Raw genomic sequence first — 20,415 nt, forward strand, 5'->3', positions numbered from 1 at the left:
TTTCTTATTGCAAAGGACACAATATAAACCAAATCAAGGCTTCGAGAGTCAGAGAAAGTCGCTAGCTGAAAGAAGTCGTAAAGTTAAAGAAGTAATACGACAAACCAATCTTTTCCCAATGCGCTAACCCTTAACTGAAACAACCAGCAAAAGATATTCAAGTGACTGGGATGATGCCTCCATATCTGGCACCAACTCTACCAAGAATACCAACCAGCCGGCAAACAGATCACCGAGTCCTCAAACTGTGGATCTGCTGCACATTGACAGCTAATCATATAGTAGTAAATTTTGGTAAAATCATTACATTTCCTACTTCTGGCCATTTGTGAAGATGGTGTCTTTGGGTATGTTTGCAAGTGTTGGATTTGCATATTACAAATCTGACAAATGTACATTTTTCCTATTATTCCATCTAAAGTATGCAGTGAAGAATAATGGAATAATTTGATTGACAACCCAAATAATCAAAACCTCTGCCGAGTTATTCATTTAATCGGCATGATCTTGTTGCGTTGAGAGGGGTCAGCTCCCTAACCTTTGTGAAGAATAGAGAAATCTCTAGATCATAAACCAACTCAATCATTTGCGCCAGAATATTTTTTTCTTTTTAGCAGAAATTTCAGAAATTATATAAAGAGCTTCATAAAATAACAAATGCTTGACAGTCAGTGAAAGCAAGCTACTATTCTCTGCTAATAGCCAAAATAAGTAAATGATGACTAAAGAGACTGACTGCTGTGTCCATAATGGGATTACTGGCATGAAAACTGCTTTATGCAAAACAACAATATCTTCTATTCTCCGTATATATTCGTGTATAAGTCGAGCTGAGTATAAGCCGAGGCACCTAATTTTGCTACGAAAAACTGGGAAAACTTATTGACTCGAGTATAAGCCGGGTATGCATTGTCTCCTCATCCCTATCCTGGTATGCATGGCTTCTTATTCCCATCCTTGCCTGCATGGCTTCTTATTCCCATCCTTGCCTGCATGGCTCCTTATTCCTATCCTTGTCTGCATAGCTCCTTATTCCCATCCTTGCCTGCATGGCTTCTTATTCCCATCCTTGCCTGCATGGCTTCTTATTCCCATCCTTGCCTGCATGGCTCCTTATTCCTCTCCTTGTCTGCATGGCTCCTTATTCCTATCCTTGTCTGCATGGCTTCTTATTCCCATCCTTGCCTGCATGGCTTCTTATTCCCATCCTTGCCTGCATGGCTCCTTATTCCTATCCTTGCCTGCATAGCTCCTTATTCCCATCCTTGCCTGCATGGCTTCTTATTCCCATCCCTGCCTGCATGGCTTCTTATTCCCATCCTTGCCTGCACGGCTTCTTATTCCCATCCTTGCCTGCATGGCTTCTTATTCCCATCCTTGCCTGCATGGCTTCTTATTCCCATCCTTGCCTGCATGGCTCCTTATTCCTATCCTTGTCTGCATGGCTCCTTATTCCTATCCTTGTCTGCATGGCTTCTTATTCCCATCCTTGTCTGCATGGCTCCTTATTCCCATCCTTGCCTGCATGGCTCCTTATTCCTATCCTTGTCTGTATGGCTCCTTATTCCCATCCTTGTCTGCATGGCTTCTTATTCCCATCCTTGTCTGCATGGCTCCTTATTCCTATCCTTGTCTGCATGGCTCCTTATTCCTATCCTTGTCTGCATGGCTTCTTATTCCCATCCTTGTCTGCATGGCTTCTTATTCCCATCCTTGTCTGCATGGCTCCTTATTCCCATCCTTGTCTGCATGGCTCCTTATTCCCATCCTTGTCTGCATGGCTCCTTATTCCCATCCTTGTCTGCATGGCTCCTTATTCCCATCCTTGTCTGCATGGCTCCTTATTCACATCCTTGCCTGCATGGCTTCTTATTCCCATCCTTGCCTGCATGGCTTCTTATTCCCATCCTTGCCTGCACGGCTTCTTATTCCCATCCTTGTCCGCATGGCTCCTTATTCCCATCCTTGTCTGCATGGCTTCTTATTCCCATCCTTGCCTGCATGGCTCCTTATTCCCATCCTTGTCTGCATGGCTCCTTATTCCCATCCTTGTCTGCATGGCTCCTTATTCCCATCCTTGTCTGCATGGCTCCTTATTCCCATCCTTGTCTGCATGGCTTCTTATTCCCATCCTTGCCTGCATGGCTTCTTATTCCCATCCTTGCCTCCATGGCTCCTTATTCCTATCCTTGTCTGCATGGCTTCTTATTCCCATCCTTGCCTGCATGGCTTCTTATTCCCATCCTTGTCCACATGGCTCCTTATTCCCATCCTTGTCTGTATGGCTTCTTATTCCCATCCTTGTCTGCATGGCTTCTTATTCCCATCCTTGCCTGCATGGCTTCTTATTCCCATCCTTGTCTGCATGGATTTTATTCCTATCCTTGCCTGCATGGCTTCTTATTCCCATCCTTGTCTGCATGGCTTTTTATTCCCATCCTTGCCTGCATGGCTTCTTATTCCCATCCTTGTCTGCATGGCTTCTTATTCCCATCCTTGCCTGCATGGCTCCTTATCCCCATCCTTGTCTGCACGGCTTCTTATTCCCATCCTTGTCTGCATGGCTCCTTAACCCTTATCCTTGCATGCATGGTTCCTCATCCCCATCCTTGTATTATGGCTCCCTTGAGAAAAGCATAAAAAAAAAATCCTACTTGCCTTCCCAGCGCGCCCTCGCAGCATCTTGTTCCGGTGACAGCAGCTCCTGTAGCCGGGTGATCACGTGTCCCCGCTCATTAAGGGAATGAATATTCATCTATCTCCACACCTATGGGAGTGGAGAGAGGTGAATATTCATTACCTTAATGAGCGGGCACCCGTGATAGCCCGGCAGCTGCTGGAAGCCGGCGGCTGTGGCTGTAACTGCGCGTGCTATAAGAGAAATTAATGTTCATTACCAGTGCAGTGAATATTTATTTCTCTTTAGCCGTGGGCACAGGCTTTAGCCGCAGGCGCCGGCTCCTGCCTCTGTGACCTGCTGCTCCGCAGCTCCCCCGCCATCTTTTGTCGAAATGACTCATGTATAAGCGGGGGGGAGGGAAGGGGGGTGTTTTCAGCACAAAAAATGTGCTGAACAACTCGGCTTATGCACAAGTATCTACGGTATTTATTTTCTTAATTGATTTTTTTAACCAGTTATACTGAATGGGGTTTTCCAAATTTATGTAAACAGACTTTCCTCATTCTAGACTGAAAACTTTCTGTAAGATTCTACAATCATTTGTGATTCTATTATATACCATATTCAAGGTTTTTTTGATCTGTTAGTGAATATAGACATTATTATTAATAGCACATCCACTTATGTAGACAATGGGATATAAGGCAATAAGCAACAGTATTGGTTAATCATCCCATTGGGTAAATCTTCCCATCCTTAAAGAGTTATTCTCAAATTGTCTCTTGAGCAGCTCAGAGCGATGCGGTCTCCTTAGTTAATTGTTTCTGGTAGGGCGGACTCTCCTCCTTGAGTGACAGTTTTGGTGAATAGCAGAACTGTAGTATTCATAGAACTATAAAGCTCAGCACAAGCTATACTGCACCACATTCAGAAACAAACACTGATGGCTGAATCTACACTGATATCATTACATTTACACATATAGAGAATAGGGCATTAGAAGAAGCACATAGGTCAGTGAGTGCAGTGAGTAGGAGACCTGCTCTGAAAGTTGCAGATTGTGGGGGCTTGTGATTTTGTGAGGATTCTAACAGTAGCTTGTCAGGAGAGGCAGGTGAACAGCTAGCTAACTGCTGTATTGAATTCAATGGGTTGGCGAGAGCTGATTGGTATGTTAGAAGTCAACACATTTCTTGGAATGTAAGGTGCACACTCGTTCCATGGAAACAAGCTGTACACTATGTAAGATAAAAGCACTCCTATAAGGTAATGACAGCAGATAGAAAAAGCAAGTCAATTGCAAACTTGCATATTTTTATGTTGTCAATGAGTAAAGCAATTTAATAACATGAGAATACACATTTCAGGCCCTTATCAGAGCATAATAAGGATATATTGGTGTCAAATCTACAAGATTATAACTGCATCTCTTAGAGAGAGCAATTCGTTTTCTGAAAAAAAAAAAAAAAAAATTATCATGGTACCAAAAGTTTAAACTTCTTTTCACATCAAAAATATAAGGCCTGCAGTCAGGTTCAGATTTCCAGTTGTAATATGAAAATTACTAAGATTTGAGAGTCCTCAGTGGTTGATACCTTTTAATGGCTAACTGAAAAGATGGTAACAAATTGCAAGCTTTCGAGACAACTCAGGTGTCTTCATCAGACCAAAGAATCCTGATGAAGGAATTTGAGTGGTCTCGTAAGCTTGCAATTTGTTACCATCTTTTCAGTTAGCCATTAAAAGGTATCAACCACCGAGGACTCTCAAATCTTAACATTTTTGTATCTACTGGCTAACACGGTACAAAGATTTAAATCTTTCCTGTATCAGTTGTAATAGGTTAAGCTGGCCTAATCACTGGGGAAAGAAGTTTATATACTGACGTTAAAGAAGTTCTCGGCCAAACTTTTGATCAAATATGCAAGAAAGGATAGGCCTGGCCTGTTACGTTCTTTCTCCATCAACATGTCCCTAGGAACCAGCCCAGATTTGAGCTGAAGTGTACCTGTCATCTCAGGTAAGTTTTCAGAATGAGCTGTCATGCGTGTATATACACTATTTCTAGCCATTTTCACTCGTTTTCCCCTTTGCAGGCACTGTTACTTTCTAATTTATCTCTAAACTAATGGGTGGAGAGTAGAGAGACTAGCTGCTATGATGTCTCCCATACACGGCACACACAGAGATGGATCTCTAATAGTGATGAGCAAACATGCCTGGATAATGTCTTATCCGAGCATGCTTGTGTGTTAACTGAGTGTTTTCGGCATGCTCAAATAATATGTTCGAAACCCCGCGGCTGCATGTCTCATGACTGTTAGACCACCGCAACACAAGCAGGGAGTGCCTGACAAACCAGCAATCCGTGCATGTGTTGTGGCTGTCCAATAGCTGCAATACATGCAGCCGCAGGGTCTCGAACATGTTATTCAAGCAAGCCGAAGACATTCGGTTAGCACCCAAGCATGCACGGATAAGACTTTATCTAATTACGTTCACTCATCACTAATCAATAATCTTCATTCTCTGTAGCACACTGAGAAGGAGCAGCAACTTGGAGACCATTATACAGGAGCACTAAGCAGTGTGGCTGTGAATCCAGCACTAATGTAAAATAAATTAGATACAAGCTGCAACGGGATCTCTTACTGTACTGAGTGCTCCTCACTTCTCCTCCAAATTATCCTTGTTATACATTTCTATTTGTTCTGAAACACATTTTTTTCCACAGTAAATGACAAGTTCAGGAGGCAGGAAGTCAAGGGATGTGAAGGATAAAAAAAAAAAATTCTATGGTAATTTATCTGATAAGATACAATACAAAATCTCTTATTCTTGCATTATAGATTTTTTGCAACGTTTGTTGAAACAACTGTGATCATTTAAGGGGGCTGTCCGGTCCAAATCGATAAGAATGCAGTCACACTGTGTGACTGCAGACGTATGAATCTCCCAGCACCTGCACTGTTGCTGCGGGGATTCATTGGTGTCTGATCCGGTATCGGAGGAGGGTATGTATGAGTTAAACATAACCCTGGCCAGTGGGCGCAGCCAAGCTCCATACGCTTGTTTTGAGCCGAGGCTGCACCACCGACTGGTGACAAGACCGTCTAGTGGGCGTGGTTCAGTAGATGGCGTGGCCTCGCTCTATACAAGTGTATGGAGAGCCAGAGTGCTCCCACTGGCCGGGAGTATGCATAATGCAGATATGCCCTCTGGCCCCGTGTGTGCGGGGTCATAAGTCTGTGGGCACAGAGAGTGACTGCAGACTTATCAATTTGCATCTGACAACCCCTTTAAGGGCAGACTAGAATGTAGGAGTCTAGGTACTACTCAAAACAAACATTTCTCTGTATCATTCTGCCATAGTAATTAGATTTTTCCAAAATCAAATTATGTCAGGTATTCCAAGATTTATAATTATATAAATCGGGTAATAACTGATGATCATTGATGAGCGGATGTCCTTGGATAACGCCTTATCCGAGTCTGCTCGGGTGTTATCATGTTTTGCGGCTGTTAAACGGTTAGACAATCCCTGCATGTGTTCAGGCTGTATAACAGCAGCACAACATGCAGCTGCAGGGACTCGAACATAATATACGAGCACGCCCAAGATACTCAAATAACACGTTATCTGAGCACGTCCGCTCATCACTAGTAATAACCCCAGCTTATATTTACTGTTCACAATTATCGCCTAATAATACACCATACCACTGATTATCCGGACAGCATTCTCATCTTCAGAAAATGTACAGGAACGTAGTTATAATTTACTGCAGACTTCAGATTTCTGAGCAGAAGTACTCAAGTATGAAGCCACATTGACTGCTTGGGCTCTCTATAAAATGTAATTTTCACATTTACAATGTGATCGGGTTAAATAAAACTAGCAATTTGAAATTTTCCCAAAGTTTTAGAGTTACGGTAATTTACCCCCACACTGAGGCCTGCATAAATTGTCCAGCAATTTCAAGAGACAGAACCAAAAAACACCTAATAAACCTAACAAATGGTGTGTTTATTTCTCCATTTCATTTGTGGATCGTCTTGTCATTCATTGGGACACAGCGCTTTAAATTGGGCGTAAATTTAGAATTTGACGCGGAATGCTATATAAGTATCACATAGCATTACACACGACAGTCAGATCAATGGCTAATCAACAAGTGAGATGACACGCCATACAGACTGCCATTTCATGTCATGGGAATTAGCGGAAGAGAACGGGCGGCTCTCCACTCTCTTGGAGCCTAATTTCTCATTGTCGCCATGAAGGCGCTCCTGATTGGTACACTCCCAGAAGCACAACATTGCATGATTGCAGAAATAAATCACAGGAATCACAGTGGCGAGGAGACGTCGAAACACGGCACAAACACAATCAAATGTTGAAAATATGTATGAATCCTTCTTACATAATGCTGCTGTTTTCCAAGACCTCCCATGCCATCTCATTGCAGAGGGACCCGAGATACATGGATGACCTGGAAAACAGTTATTTTGGAAGAGACAGCTAGTGAAATTAATCATTGCAGGCAAGACATATTCAATTCATCATAACGGCCCTTTCATACAGAAATATTCCCGACCTTCAGCAAAAGTTTAATTTGTTGTACATTTCCCCCATGGAATCGAAACATTACCTAGAAAGATAAGGCTATGTTCACACAACGTTTTTTTTTTGTTTGTTTTTTTTTTGAGGCCTACAAAAATTAAGAGTTTTACAAGCTGACTTTTCTTCAGAAAGCACTTCTTTTTGGGGGGGGGAGTTTTTCGCTTTGTGAACACAGAGTTCTTAAAAAAAAGTTTCTGGAGCAGAAACATTGCAAATCCTATTCCAAATCTCAAAACTCCTCAAAAGCCTGGAGTTTCTGCTTTTGAGGAGGTTTTTTTCACAGATATTTTTTTTTCGGAAGGGTTTTACGCAGCCTTTGATTTCATGGTTAATAGTTTGGAGCAGTTAGAATCAGGATCCACTGGAAAGAAGTTTACATGCACTTCTTTTCCCATTAGTCATTTTTCAAAAACTCTTCAAGGAGAAAAAAACCTCCTCATATGGATAGAGAGAGTTTTCCAAGGATTTTGTAGCAGATTTACGCCAATAACTCCTCGAAAAAATAAATCAGTGTCAACATAGCCCCAGACCCCCAATTGTCCAGTTAGGCGATCAGAATTTTAAGGGTATGTTCACACGTTATGTTTTTGCTGCGGTTTTTTTTTTCTGCAGGTAAAACCTGCTCTCTTGGCAGTAAAAAAGCTGCTTACAAAAAGAAGGTTTTGCTACATTTTTTTTTGTCCATAAATTATGTGTAATAATGAGAAATGACACAGGGAAAAAGTATTGAAAGTCATAACACCAGCTGAAATCTATCATAATAATAATCTTAATAATAACAATACGGTAATCTTTATTTATATAGCGCCAACATATTCCGCAGCGCTTTACAGATTAACAGTTTCAAAACATAAGTCATAAGTAACAACACTAGCAATACAATAATTAAAGCAAAATAAGACGACCCTGCTCGTGAGAGCTTACAATCTACAATGAGGTGGGGGAGATACAGAGTACAGGTGTGTATTTACAATGGTGTATTTACAATGATGGTCCAGCCATCTTGAGGGAGTGAGGGATGGATGGAGATAGTGAATGGGCTACACACGCACACTTACACATAGAATGACTGTGATTAGCGAACGTGATAGGCCGCTCTGAACAAAAGTGTTTTGAGGGAGCACCTGAAACTATGCAAATTGTGGATAGTCCTAATTTCTTGGGATAGAGCATTCCAGAGGGTTGGCGCAGCACGGGAGAAGTCTTGGAGTCGGGAGTGGGAGGGATTAGTGCAGAGGTTAGTCGAAAGTCGTTTGCAGAGCGCAGCGGTCGGTTAGACTGATAGACAGAAATGAGAGAGGAGATTTAGGGGGTGCTGCACTGTGGAGAGCTTTGTGGGTGAGAACAAGTACTTTGAATTGGATCCTATAATGAATGGGCAGCCAATGTAAGGACTGGCGAAGAGCGTACAAGTCTGAGTACCGATTAGCCAGATAGATGACCCTGGCTGCTGCATTAAGGCCGGGTTCCCACTGCGCTATGGCAGTCCGTTTAACGGACTGCGTTACACCGCGGTATAACGCGGTGTAACGCAGTCCGTTAACGCTGCCACAGCCTCCCATTAACTAGCGCATCGCGACATATGCAGTAAAGCAGCACACGTTCGCGATGTGCCGTTAAGCACTGACGGAGCCTCGGACACGGGCTGCAGCGTCTGAGGCTCCGTCACAGCTAGCGCTGATGATTCATCAGCGCTAGCGGTATAGCATAACGCATATCGCGTTATGCTATAGCATTAACGCAGCCCGTCAACGCTATGCGTTGATAGGGCTGGTTAACGCTATGTGAACCTGGCCTAAGTATGGACTGGAGAGGGGATAGTCGAGTAACAGGGATGCCATTTAATAGAACGTTTCAGTAGTCCAGGCGGGAGTGGCTCAATGCTACAGTGAGCGGGCAAGAGATTGTATATGGGATGTGAAGGAGAGATTGGTGTCAAACATAACACCCAGACAGCGTGCCTGCTGCCGGGGTTTTATTGTGGTGCCACCCACGGAGAGGGAAATGTCAGATTTAGGGAGGTTAGTAGACGGCAGGAGCAGAAGTAGTTCAGTTTTGGAGAGGTTGAGTTTCAGATAGAGAGCGGACATGATGTTGGAGACTGCAGACAGGCAGTCACTGGCGTTCTGTAGTATAGTGGGGGTAAGGTTGGGGAATGACGTATATAGTTGTGTGTCATCAACATAAAGATGATCCTGAAAGCCAAATCTGCTGATGGTCTGTCCAATTGGGGCTGTGTAGAGAGAGAAGAGAAGGGGGCCAAGGACTGAGCCCTGAGGTACCCCAACAGCGAGAGGAAGAGGAGATGACGTGGAACCAGAGAACAAAACACTGAAGGAGTGGTCAGAAAGATAGGAAGAGAACCAGGAGAGAGCAGGGTCATTACTTAGAAAGCAATCCTGCCACTTAGTGAAAAATATCAGCTGGTTCAACTGATGGACTATAAAAAGGTGTCTCATTATCAAGGTGCCACACAAGAAAAATCTCATGATGGGTAACACCAGTGAGCAGTCTCAAGGCCTTCACAACCTTATTGTTGCAAAACATACTAATGGCATTGGTTACTGAAGAATTACTAAACAACTGATGGCCCCAGTCAGCACTGTTGGGGCCATAATCCAGAAGCGGATTTCACTACCATTCACTACCATTTCACTATAAACAGGCTACAACCAGGTGCTCCCTGCAAGATTTCACAAAGAGGATAGAAAAGAATCATTAGAGCTATACAAGAGTCAAAGACCACCTGTGGAAAGCTAAAGAAAGACCTGGAGTCAGCAGGTATAATTGTTTTAAAGAAAACATTAAGTGATGCATTCAACCTCCATGACCTGTATGCACGCTCACCCACACAACCTCCCATGGCCTGTATGCACGCTCACCACGCAAGACTCCATTGCTGAACAAAAAGCATGTCCCCAAGTGCATTTAAATGTTCAAAAACAAGTCTGTGAAATACTGGGATAATACATATACCCATTATCCTAAGTCAAAAAGGCAGCAGTCACTTCAATAAACATATCTCAACCAAAAAGTCGTCACGGAAGGTACCGTGAAGACTCAAGAAGTGAAAAACAATAATGTTGATAAAAATATAATTTTTATTAATTATCAATTAAAAATAACATAATTGTATTAAAAAGACAGGATTAATTGGTCTCCAACATAGGGGGTAAGGATAGCCAGCAAGGAGAGTGTATGATATCTCCACAGTGTGCAAATTATCTATTTCAAATATATCCAAAAAAACAAAGAGAGTCCCTCCAAAGCAAAAGAAATACAATATATTTAAGGCCTGTATTCCAACGGCAGTTACAAAAACTTGCAAAAATAAAGCGCTATGAGCACTAAAGGAAAGATTGGCCTATTCAGTATGAAAAATGGCTAGGGAAGGAATTGCACTTCAGGGAGATATATCCAAAAAAGCAGGGCACAGCAAAAAAAGGGGTTCCATAAATGGATAAGGTGCAAGGCAATTTTAAAGAAAGATTTTTACCTGTGGCTGGCCACTGGGAGAAAGAAAGCCAATGGAAAGGCTAAATGCTGGAAAACCTTTTCCCCACCGCCGCCCGACAGCACTGTTTCACATGAGTTGCTTCTTCCCGGGGCGTTCTGACAGGTAGTGGTGTTCCTGAATCCTTTATAGTTACTATGGGCCCATGTGAACGGTCACGTGACCAAAGTTATATACATTAGCTTCCGGTAAAATACCGGATAGGGAATAGGACCTGTGAATAGCGCACGCGGCTAGTTCCGCCCCCTTAGGCAAAAGGGACTTCCCAGGACCGCGCTCTGTGACCCGCAGTGGAACGCACTGCGGTCACATATGCGAGCGCTCCCGGAAGTCAGAGCAGGCCGCCAAACCAGGCGCGTGCGCATAGGTCACCAAATAAACAATGGGCCAGTGTCAGCAGCATCTATATGGATAGTGATCATAATATAGAGAAAAGAGACTTCTCTGCAGGGATTGATACATGGGAATGGAAGGATCATACAAAAGGGAAGTAAAAATAGATCAATTGATACTCACATAGAATAAGGGCTATGAAAAAAAAAGGAATACAGGAATGCTGTATACTAAAGAGATAGTGATGGTGCAAAAATGGTGATAAAAAATATGTAGAAGTAGAATAGTGGCTAGGAGGAGTCGTAATTTGAAGGATTTATTGGTTCATAGCCATTATGATCCAACTACCAAACCTGGATGTAACCTTTCTAGACCTGGTTTTTTCCCTTGTGGCATTTGTAAAGCGTGTATCAACACAAAAAAAGCACAGCTATTTACCAACCATAATGGATCTAGGACCTTTGAAATCCGCAAACATTTAACTTGTTCATCTCAGGGCATCATATACCATGCAACATGTCCCTGTAACCTTATTTACATAGGGTTAACCACTCGGGAATTCAAAATTCGTATACGTGAACATGTTCGCGATATTCAAAAAGCCCAAACCATTGAGGATAATTCCCTTTTAAAAACTCTTCCACGCCATTTTAAATCTCACCATAATTGCAATTCCAAGGGTCTTCTATTTAAAGCTATTGATCAAATTGAACTGGGCATACGAGGAGGGGATTTGAGTAAAACTTTAGCACAACTTGAAAGCAAATGGATTTACCGTTTAGGGACCATTACCCCTTATGGTCTCAATGAAAATTTTGGTTTCAATTCCTTCCTCTAACTGCACATCTTGAGTCAGGTTGTTTTAGGTGTTCGTTGTATTATATACTGTGGTTTTTATGTTTTTTATTTATATTTTACTAAAAAAAGGAAGAAGGAGAGAGAGAGGAGAAAGGAAGGAAAAAAGAAGGGAAAAAATTTTTTTTTTTTTTTTTCTCCCCTGGCTCCAGTTTTTTTAAAATTTAGAAAAAAAATTTATTCTTCCAGGTATATTAATGTTATTGAAGTTACCCTGTGGCTCACAATCAGCACATGATGGAAAATTTCTATCTTTTGATCGCACGACTGTCTGACCTTCTTTTTGGATTGAAAAAACGTATAGAAGAAGAAATGGATCAAGAATTCACTTTTATCATGCTTTTGGGACTTATGAATACTCTCAGATAATATTAATGTTCATCAATTTAAAATGATTTTTGTATTATGTCTTAAGGTATATTTCTTTTCCCCTTTTTTTTTTTCCCCTTCTCCCCCTCTCCCCCCCCCCTTTGTATAAGGATTACCACTGCTCTCACCTTTTGCGTTAATAAGTACAGCCCTCATCTATTCATACACATTTCCCTTCACTATTGCCCACGGAGTTCCTTTTATTATTTATTGTTTATTGCCATAAATATATTATTTCAGCCGTCACCTCGTATAGGCTTATAAAATGATTTTTAGATTCTAGATTTATGCTTCTCCTCCCCCCCTTGCTATGATTCACCCCTTTTTTATTCTACTTCTACATATTTTTTATCACCATTTTTGCACCATCACTATCTCTTTAGTATACAGCATTCCTGTATTCCTTTTTTTTTCATAGCCCTTATACTATGTGAGTATCAATTGATCTATTTTTACTTCCCTTTTGTATGATCCTTCCATTCCCATGTATCAATCCCTGCAGAGAAGTCTCTTTTCTCTATATTATGATCACTATCCATATAGATGCTGCTGACACTGGCCCATTGTTTATTTGGTGACCTATGCGCACGCGCCTGGTTTGGCGGCCTGCTCTGACTTCCGGGAGCGCTCGCATATGTGACCGCAGTGAGTTCCACTGCGGGTCACAGAGCGCGGTCCTGGGAAGTCCCTTTTGCCTAAGGGGGCGGAACTAGCCGCGTGCGCTATTCACAGGTCCTATTCCCTATCCGGTATTTTACCGGAAGCTAATGTATATAACTTTGGTCACGTGACCGTTCACATGGGCCCATGGTAACTATAGAGGATTCAGGAACACCACTACCTGTCAGAACGCCCCGGGAAGAAGCAACTCATGCGAAACAGTGCTGTCGGGCGGCGGTGGGGAAAAGGTTTTCCAGCAGTTAGCCTTTCCATTGGCTTTCTTTCTCCCAGTGGCCAGCCACAGGTAAAAATCTCTCTTTAAAATTGCCTTGCACCTTATCCATTTATGGAACCCCTTTTTTTGCTGTGCCCTGCTTTTTTGGATATATCTCCCTTAAGTGCAATTCCTTCCCTAGCCATTTTTCATACTGAATAGGCCAATCTTTCCTTTAGTGCTCATAGCGCTTTATTTTTGCAAGTTTTTGTAACTGCCGTTGGAATACAGGCCTTAAATATATTGTATTTCTTTTGCTTTGGAGGGACTCTTTTTGTTTTTTTGGATATATTTGAAATAGATAATTTGCACACTGTGGAGATATCATACACTCTCCTTGCTGGCTATCCTTACCCCCTATGTTGGAGACCAATTAATCCTGTCTTTTTAATACAATTATGTTATTTTTAATTGATAATTAATAAAAATTATATTTTTATCAACATTATTGTTTTTCACTTCTTGAGTCTTCACGGTACCTTCCGTGACGACTTTTTGGTTGAGACTGGGATAATACAGTCTGGTCAGATGAGGCCAAAATTGAAATCTTTGGATGCCATAATACACATCATGTTTAGAGGCCAAAAGCCACCAATAGGGAAGTTTGGAGGTGGGAACATCATGGTGTGGGGCTGTTTTTCATCATACAGCACTGGTAACCTTCATATAATTGAAGGAAGGATGAATGGACAAACGTACCGAAACATACCTGATTAAAATCTGGTGCAATCTATCAGGATCATGGAGATGAAACAAGGGTGTAAGTCAATGATCTCAAACACACAACTAAGGAAACTTTCAACTGGTTTCAGAAAAATAAATTAAAGCTGCTACATTGGCCCAGCCAATCACCTAACCTGAATTCAATAAAAAATTTATGAAAAGAACTAAAGCTCAGAATTAATAAAAGGAGCCCACAGAAACTTCAGGAGTTGAAGAGTGTGTGAAAGAATGGGCCAACTCACACCTGAGCAATGTATGTGACTAGTTTCTCCATACAGGAGGCGTCTTGAAGCTGTCATCACCAACAAAGGCTTTTGTACGAAATATTAAATAAATGTCAGTAAGCGTGTGCAACACTTTTTCCCTGTGTCATTTCCTATTGTTACACAACTTAATTTCTGGACATCTATGGTATGATTTCTTTGCCGGTGTGGATTGGATGGGTTGTTACCAACATCTGGTGAAAATGTAATGTCTTCATGTCAATAGCACCTTAAAAATATATTTACTTAGAAAATTGGTAACGTGTTTAATATTGACTTCACCTGGTATTATAATATATATATATATACATGCACACACAAACACACACACATATTTTGTATTTACTTGGGTATATGAATTCAGTTCTTTAAAACTAAGAGGACACCGCAGTAAGGGTTGCTCATCTTAGAGTACCAGACATATATTGCATATTCTATATAAAACCAAAAACCTGAGCCCAAACCCAGGACATATGAGGAACGCTCCCTGATGAAGCAGGGTGAAACAAGTGTTGGGGTGAAGGGAAATGTGATGCAAATGGCAGTTAAATATGTTACTTTCTTTGTAAATTTGGCCTGCAATTATCATCTATGGTTGCCCCAATATCATGGTGGTTTAATATACTTAGGATATATCTGTACACAATTTGGGGCTAAATAGTTACATTGCCAAAATATATTACATCATAATAGTTATTCATTTCTACTACTACTGCCGCTATACGTCCCATGTTTAGAGCAACTTTGACATTCTGTGTCATACTTTTATTTTGATATAGTCTTAATAAAATTTACATTAGATTTTATTAAACATAGGGATCTTTTTCATGTTTGCGTTCAGGTTTTTGATGTATATTGTATCATTTGAGTGGTCCCAGTTACCTTAAATGTGGATCTTGTCGTTTGAGGGTATTGTGTTTGATATATTGCATAACCTATGGATATGCCATAAATGTGGAAGATGAGAATGAAAACATATAAGGCTAGTTTCACACTAGCGCTTGGAGGCGCAGCGCACGCGCAGCGTGATGGTCCGCCCCCTGACGCGCTTCCTCCGGTCAGCTCCGCCTATGGGCGCATGACCCTGCATACCCTATCTTTAGCATTGGGTACGCAGGCCGTGCACAGGTATGCTTTTGCCAGCGCATGCGTCCTTTTGATGCTGCGCCGACCAGCGCCAAACGCACCGTGTTGTGTTTTGGTGCGCCAGGCGCAGCGTCAAAAGGACGCATGCGCCGGCAAAAGCATACCTGTGCACGGCCTGCATACCCAATGCTAAAGATAGGGTACGCAGCTCGCATGCAGCATCATGCGCCCATAGGCGGAGCTGACCGGAGGAGGCGCGGCAGGGGGCGGACCATCACGCTGAGCGTGCGCTGCGCCTCCAAACGCTAGTGTGAAACTAGTCTAATAAGCCACTCATTAAAAGCACTATATAAGGGTTGTCTTATCTTGACAACCCATGACTATATGCTCTCACAGTATCATTCCAGACGACCCTTCTATGAGATAGTGGTAGAGCACCTAAGAAGCGGTCTGATTCTGTAAGACCCGGTCCATCCACATATTACATGCATAGCCTTGTATTTGAATATTACAGAGAATATGAGCAAAAGGTGGCAACTTTCCCTGCAAATTCTGTTACTTGCTGGAGGTGGCGGGAGCGGATTTTATACTCTGTGATGAGAGATCTCCTTTAATTAGCTGGATATGTTGATACATGCATATATACTGCCCAAACTATGAATGTAAAAGCCATAAACTTATGATGTTGAACACCAAGACCATGCACAGTGTCAGAAGCATAAGGCCACATTCACACGTTCAGTATTTGGTCAGTATTTTACCTCAGGAGTGGAACAATCAGAGGAAAAGTATAATAGAAACAAATCACCACTTCTGGTTTTGACTTACAAATATGGATGTAAAATACTGAACGTGTGAACGTGGCCTAAAAAAGACCTGTCATTTTCCATAATCATGTATTTTTGTATTTTTTTTTATTCTCTGTGAATGTTGCGGTTCTCCCGTATCTGGCGTTGTGTTGTTTTAGCGCCTCTGCCTTTTGGAGAGTTGGCCTCCTTCTTCTATGTAAATGTAGCCTTTTTTTTACTAAGTGGGCATGGTCTTCAACTGTTCTCTTTTTGTGGACCACACCCGGTTGGCCCAAAAAAAAAAAAAGATTTATTTGTAGAGAAGATTTAAAAAATATCTGAGGAATGGAGAGGCGTAGGAACAAATTAAAAACAATGCCAGATTCAGGAGAACAGAGGCATTTACAATAGAAAAAAATACATATTTATGGCAAATCACAGGTTCTCTTTTTATTCATATTATTGTAAAAGTTTCAGTGCGTTTTGCTCGGCGAAAGTTTGCATCCTCCAGGAAGAGGACACAAGACCTTTACCCCTATTGTATACTCTATGGAGATTTCCAAAAGGGAAACATTTTCAGGGTGCTGTTGAAATACACAAAATATATATTAATAAAAATGAAAAAAAAAATAAAAAAATGGCACTTTGTCCAATAGGTAAATTAAATAAGATCATGTCCTTCGAGGAGGTAGAACCATATTCATTCACATCTTTTAGTAGTTAACTTATGTATTATGAGATAAAAATATTTCTAAAATTGAATTTAATTGAAATATTTTCACTGTTTTACTTCTGGAGCTTTCATATATTAAAATACACTAAAACACACACACACAAAAAAAAAAAACAATATTCGAGTGCGGGGTCAAAATGCCACAAAAGTATATTATTCATTGTATCTAAATACTCATGGAAGCTAAAGGAAAAGAATTGAAGAACTTATAAAAAAACAAAAATAAAAACATAGGTAACCAACAATAAACAGTCACAAGTATAAAAACATATTCCACCAGGTAGTAGCTAATAACCAGGAGTTCAGAAAAAAAATGGGTTTTGTCAATAGGTGTTTCATTTTGGTATCAGTAGCTATACTCAGGTATAAGGAACAACTAGACACATTTGCTAAAAAAAAAAAAAAAACTTTAATGAGTAGGGCAGAGAGCTGAAGAAATCCTAAAACCCCTTGAAGCAAGAAAATACCCCCTGACAAAGCAAAAAAAATAGATTTTATAGAAATTTTGACCAGCATTTAATAATACTTTCTTTGATGGATATTGGATGGCTCTGTACATGTTTATTCTCATTGATGTTTTTACAATTACTCCTGCTTCTTGTCAGATGAGCTTCCACCCCTTCATGCTCCTCTCCTGAATGAACATCTAAGCTCAAATCAAACCAGGTTTGAGCTTAAATTAATGTTCCGACAGGAGGAAGGCAATGGGAAGAAGCGATGTAAAGCAATAACTCAGTACTGGGAATGAACAGAATTGAGCAGCTTGCAGTGTATTGTAATGCATGCATGCAGTAGAAGTCAAATGATCAAAGAGGCTCAGTTTTTAAATTTCTAGAGTTCATTACCCTTTGCATAATTAAAATGGGAATCTGATCGCTTTCTATGAAAACGTTCATTCAGATATATTGGACACAGTCATATAAATTTCAGAAAAAAACCTTCAACAATAAAGCAAACCGGGGTATATAAAATCCTTGAACACGCAGTAAGCTGATCCCAGGTTATAAGTTATCTATATAAATGAACAGTGTAACATAAACAAAGCCTTTAAAACTTCATTTTGTGATCTTCATTTAGGCAGATTTTATTTGACTAAATCCGCTCTTTTCTTTTATAGTTCCATTATGTAGTACTTTTTTGCCACAGATGGGAATTGCTAGGTGCAATTAGCAATTTATCTTGCAGAAAACATTTAATTCTTAAGCATATCGGAATAATGCCTTTAGAGGAAAAACAGGGGAGGGGGACCAATTAGCCTGTATCCACATCTGCTTTTGTATTCAGCATAAGCAGTAAAAACTTTTAATACATAACTTGAGAAAAACCTTAAAATTAATCTGAAGCTGGCAGATCTGTGAAATGTGGATGTGTTATCTTCTAGGTATGCCAGGGAATGGAGCTATGCTGGGGTGATTGATGGATCTGATAATTGATTAAATTCATTTTTCCAACAGAACTTGAGATGTAAGCATCAGAATTTGAAAAAAAAAGAGAGAATTTATGAATCTTACACTATCTAAGAAGACGGTTTCATAAACTTAAACTCAGGGCTATGGAGTCGGAGTCGTGGAGTCGGAGCTCATTTTGGTGGAGTTGGAGTCGGTATAAAATGGACCGACTTCTAAAATATATAATAAATTGGGTACAGTAATTCAATGCAGAATGTGCTGAATATTTTTTCATAGGAATTTGGGAAAGTTATGAAATGTCCTATAAATGGCTGTTCTATTCCTGATCTAAGGCCACATTCACACACAGCGTTTTTCCTGCGTTTTTTGAGAATAAGTTTTTCAGCTGCAAAAGCCGATCAGCTTTTTAAAAAACTGCATCACCTGAAAGGTTTTTGACCTCATAGATAATGTTTTCAATAGCAAAAGCAGATTAGAAATCTGCTCTATCCATTTATCCATATCGGTCTATCCATATCTTATCTGTACCAAAAAGAATGAAAGCCAGGTAGCACACAGACTAACACTCCTTATTAGCACCAGTCAGGTACACCTCATAGCTGCCCAAAAGGACGCCCAGGACAGGCATTGCTCGTCTTCAGTAACACATCAACATCAATTGATAGTTGGAATAAATAGACTGCATTCACCACCACATCTTCTTAAGGTGCAGGCTTTATTTTCAAGTGTAGGGGTGTGCAGTATGAGGTTCTGCAGCAGCTGAGGTGTGCAGCATGAGGTTCTGCCCCCCCCAGGTTTGATCCTGGCTACGCCCATGGTGTGAATGTAGCCTGAGGATCTAGGCTTTGTCTTAGCGGAGATAAGTCATAGCGTTATATATATATATATATATATATATATATATACACTCACACAGTACAGACCAAAAGTTTGGACACACCTCATTCAAAGAGTTTTATTTATTTTCATTACTATGAAAATTGTAGATTCACTCTGAAGTCATCAAAACTATGAATTAGCACATGTGGAATTATATAATTAACAAAAAAGTGTGAAACAACTGAAAATACTGTATATCTTATATTCTAGGTTCTTCAAAGTAGCCACCTTTTGCTTGATTACTACTTTGCACACTCTTGGCATTCTCTTGATGAGCTTCAAGAGGTAGTCACCGGAAATGGTTTTCACTTCACAGGTGTGCCCTGTCAGGTTTAATAAGTGTGATTTCTTGCTTTATAAATGGGGTTGGGACCAGCAGTTGTGTTGTGCAGAAGTCTGGTGGATACACAGCTGATAGTCGTACTGAATAGACTGTTAGAATTTGTATTACGGCAAGAAAAAAGCAGCTGAGTAAAGAAAAACGAGTGGCCATCATTACTTTAAGAAATGAAGGTCAGTCAGTCCGAAAAATTGGGAAAACGTTTAAAGTGTCCCCAAGTGCAGTGGCAAAAACCATCAAGCGCTACAAAGAAACTGGCTCACATGAGGACCTCCCCAGGAAAGGAAGACCAAGAGTCACCTCTGCTGCGGAGGATAAGTTCATCCGAGTCACCAGCCTCAGAAATCACAGGTTAACAGCAGCTCAGATTAGAGACCAGGTCAATGCACAGAGTTCTAGCAGCAGACACATCTCTACAACAACTGTTAAGAGGAGACTTTGTGCAGCAGGCCTTCATGGTATAATAGTTGCTAGGAAACCACTGCTAAGGACAGGCAACAAGCAGAAGAGACTTGTTTGGGCTAAAGAACACAAGGAATGGACATTAGACCAGTGTAAATCTGTGCTTTGGTCTGATGAGTCCAAATTTGAGATCTTTGGTTCCAACCTTTGTGCGACGCAGAAAAGGTGAACGGATGGACTCTACATGCCTGGTTCCCACCGTGAAGCATGGAGGAGGACGTGTGATGGTGTGGGGGTGCTTTGCTGGTGACACTGTTGGGGATTTATTCAAAATTGAAGGCATACTGAACCAGCATGGCTACCACAGCATCTTGCAGCGGCATGCTATTCCATCCGGTTTGCGTTTAGTTGGATCATCATTTATTTTTCAACAGGACAATGACCCCAAACACACCTCCAGGCTGTGTAAGGGCTATTTAACCAAGAAGGAGAGTGATGGGGTGCTACGCCAGATGACCTGGCCTCCACAGTCACCAGACCTGA

At 41.1% G+C, this 20,415-nt stretch overlaps 1 protein-coding gene across 8 annotated transcripts in view; it reads right to left on the reverse strand.

Moving 5' to 3' along the window:
- DIP2C (disco interacting protein 2 homolog C) overlaps positions 1-20,415 on the reverse strand; it is a 535,770-nt gene that overhangs the window by 297,378 nt on the left and 217,977 nt on the right. For 5 of the 8 annotated variants that reach the window (XM_073581625.1, XM_073581628.1, XM_073581627.1 and 2 more), the window contains exon 2: positions 7,045-7,113. The exons of the other annotated variants lie outside the window; for them this stretch is intronic. In XM_073581625.1, coding sequence (XP_073437726.1) covers positions 7,045-7,113 — 69 coding nt within the window. The remainder of the gene's footprint in view (positions 1-7,044; positions 7,114-20,415) is intronic. 8 annotated transcript variants of the gene reach the window in all.

Source organism: Dendrobates tinctorius, unplaced genomic scaffold (genome assembly GCF_039654945.1).
Source record: "Dendrobates tinctorius isolate UK_male_01 unplaced genomic scaffold, ASM3965494v1 ptg000070l, whole genome shotgun sequence".
NCBI lineage: Eukaryota > Metazoa > Chordata > Amphibia > Anura > Dendrobatidae > Dendrobates > Dendrobates tinctorius.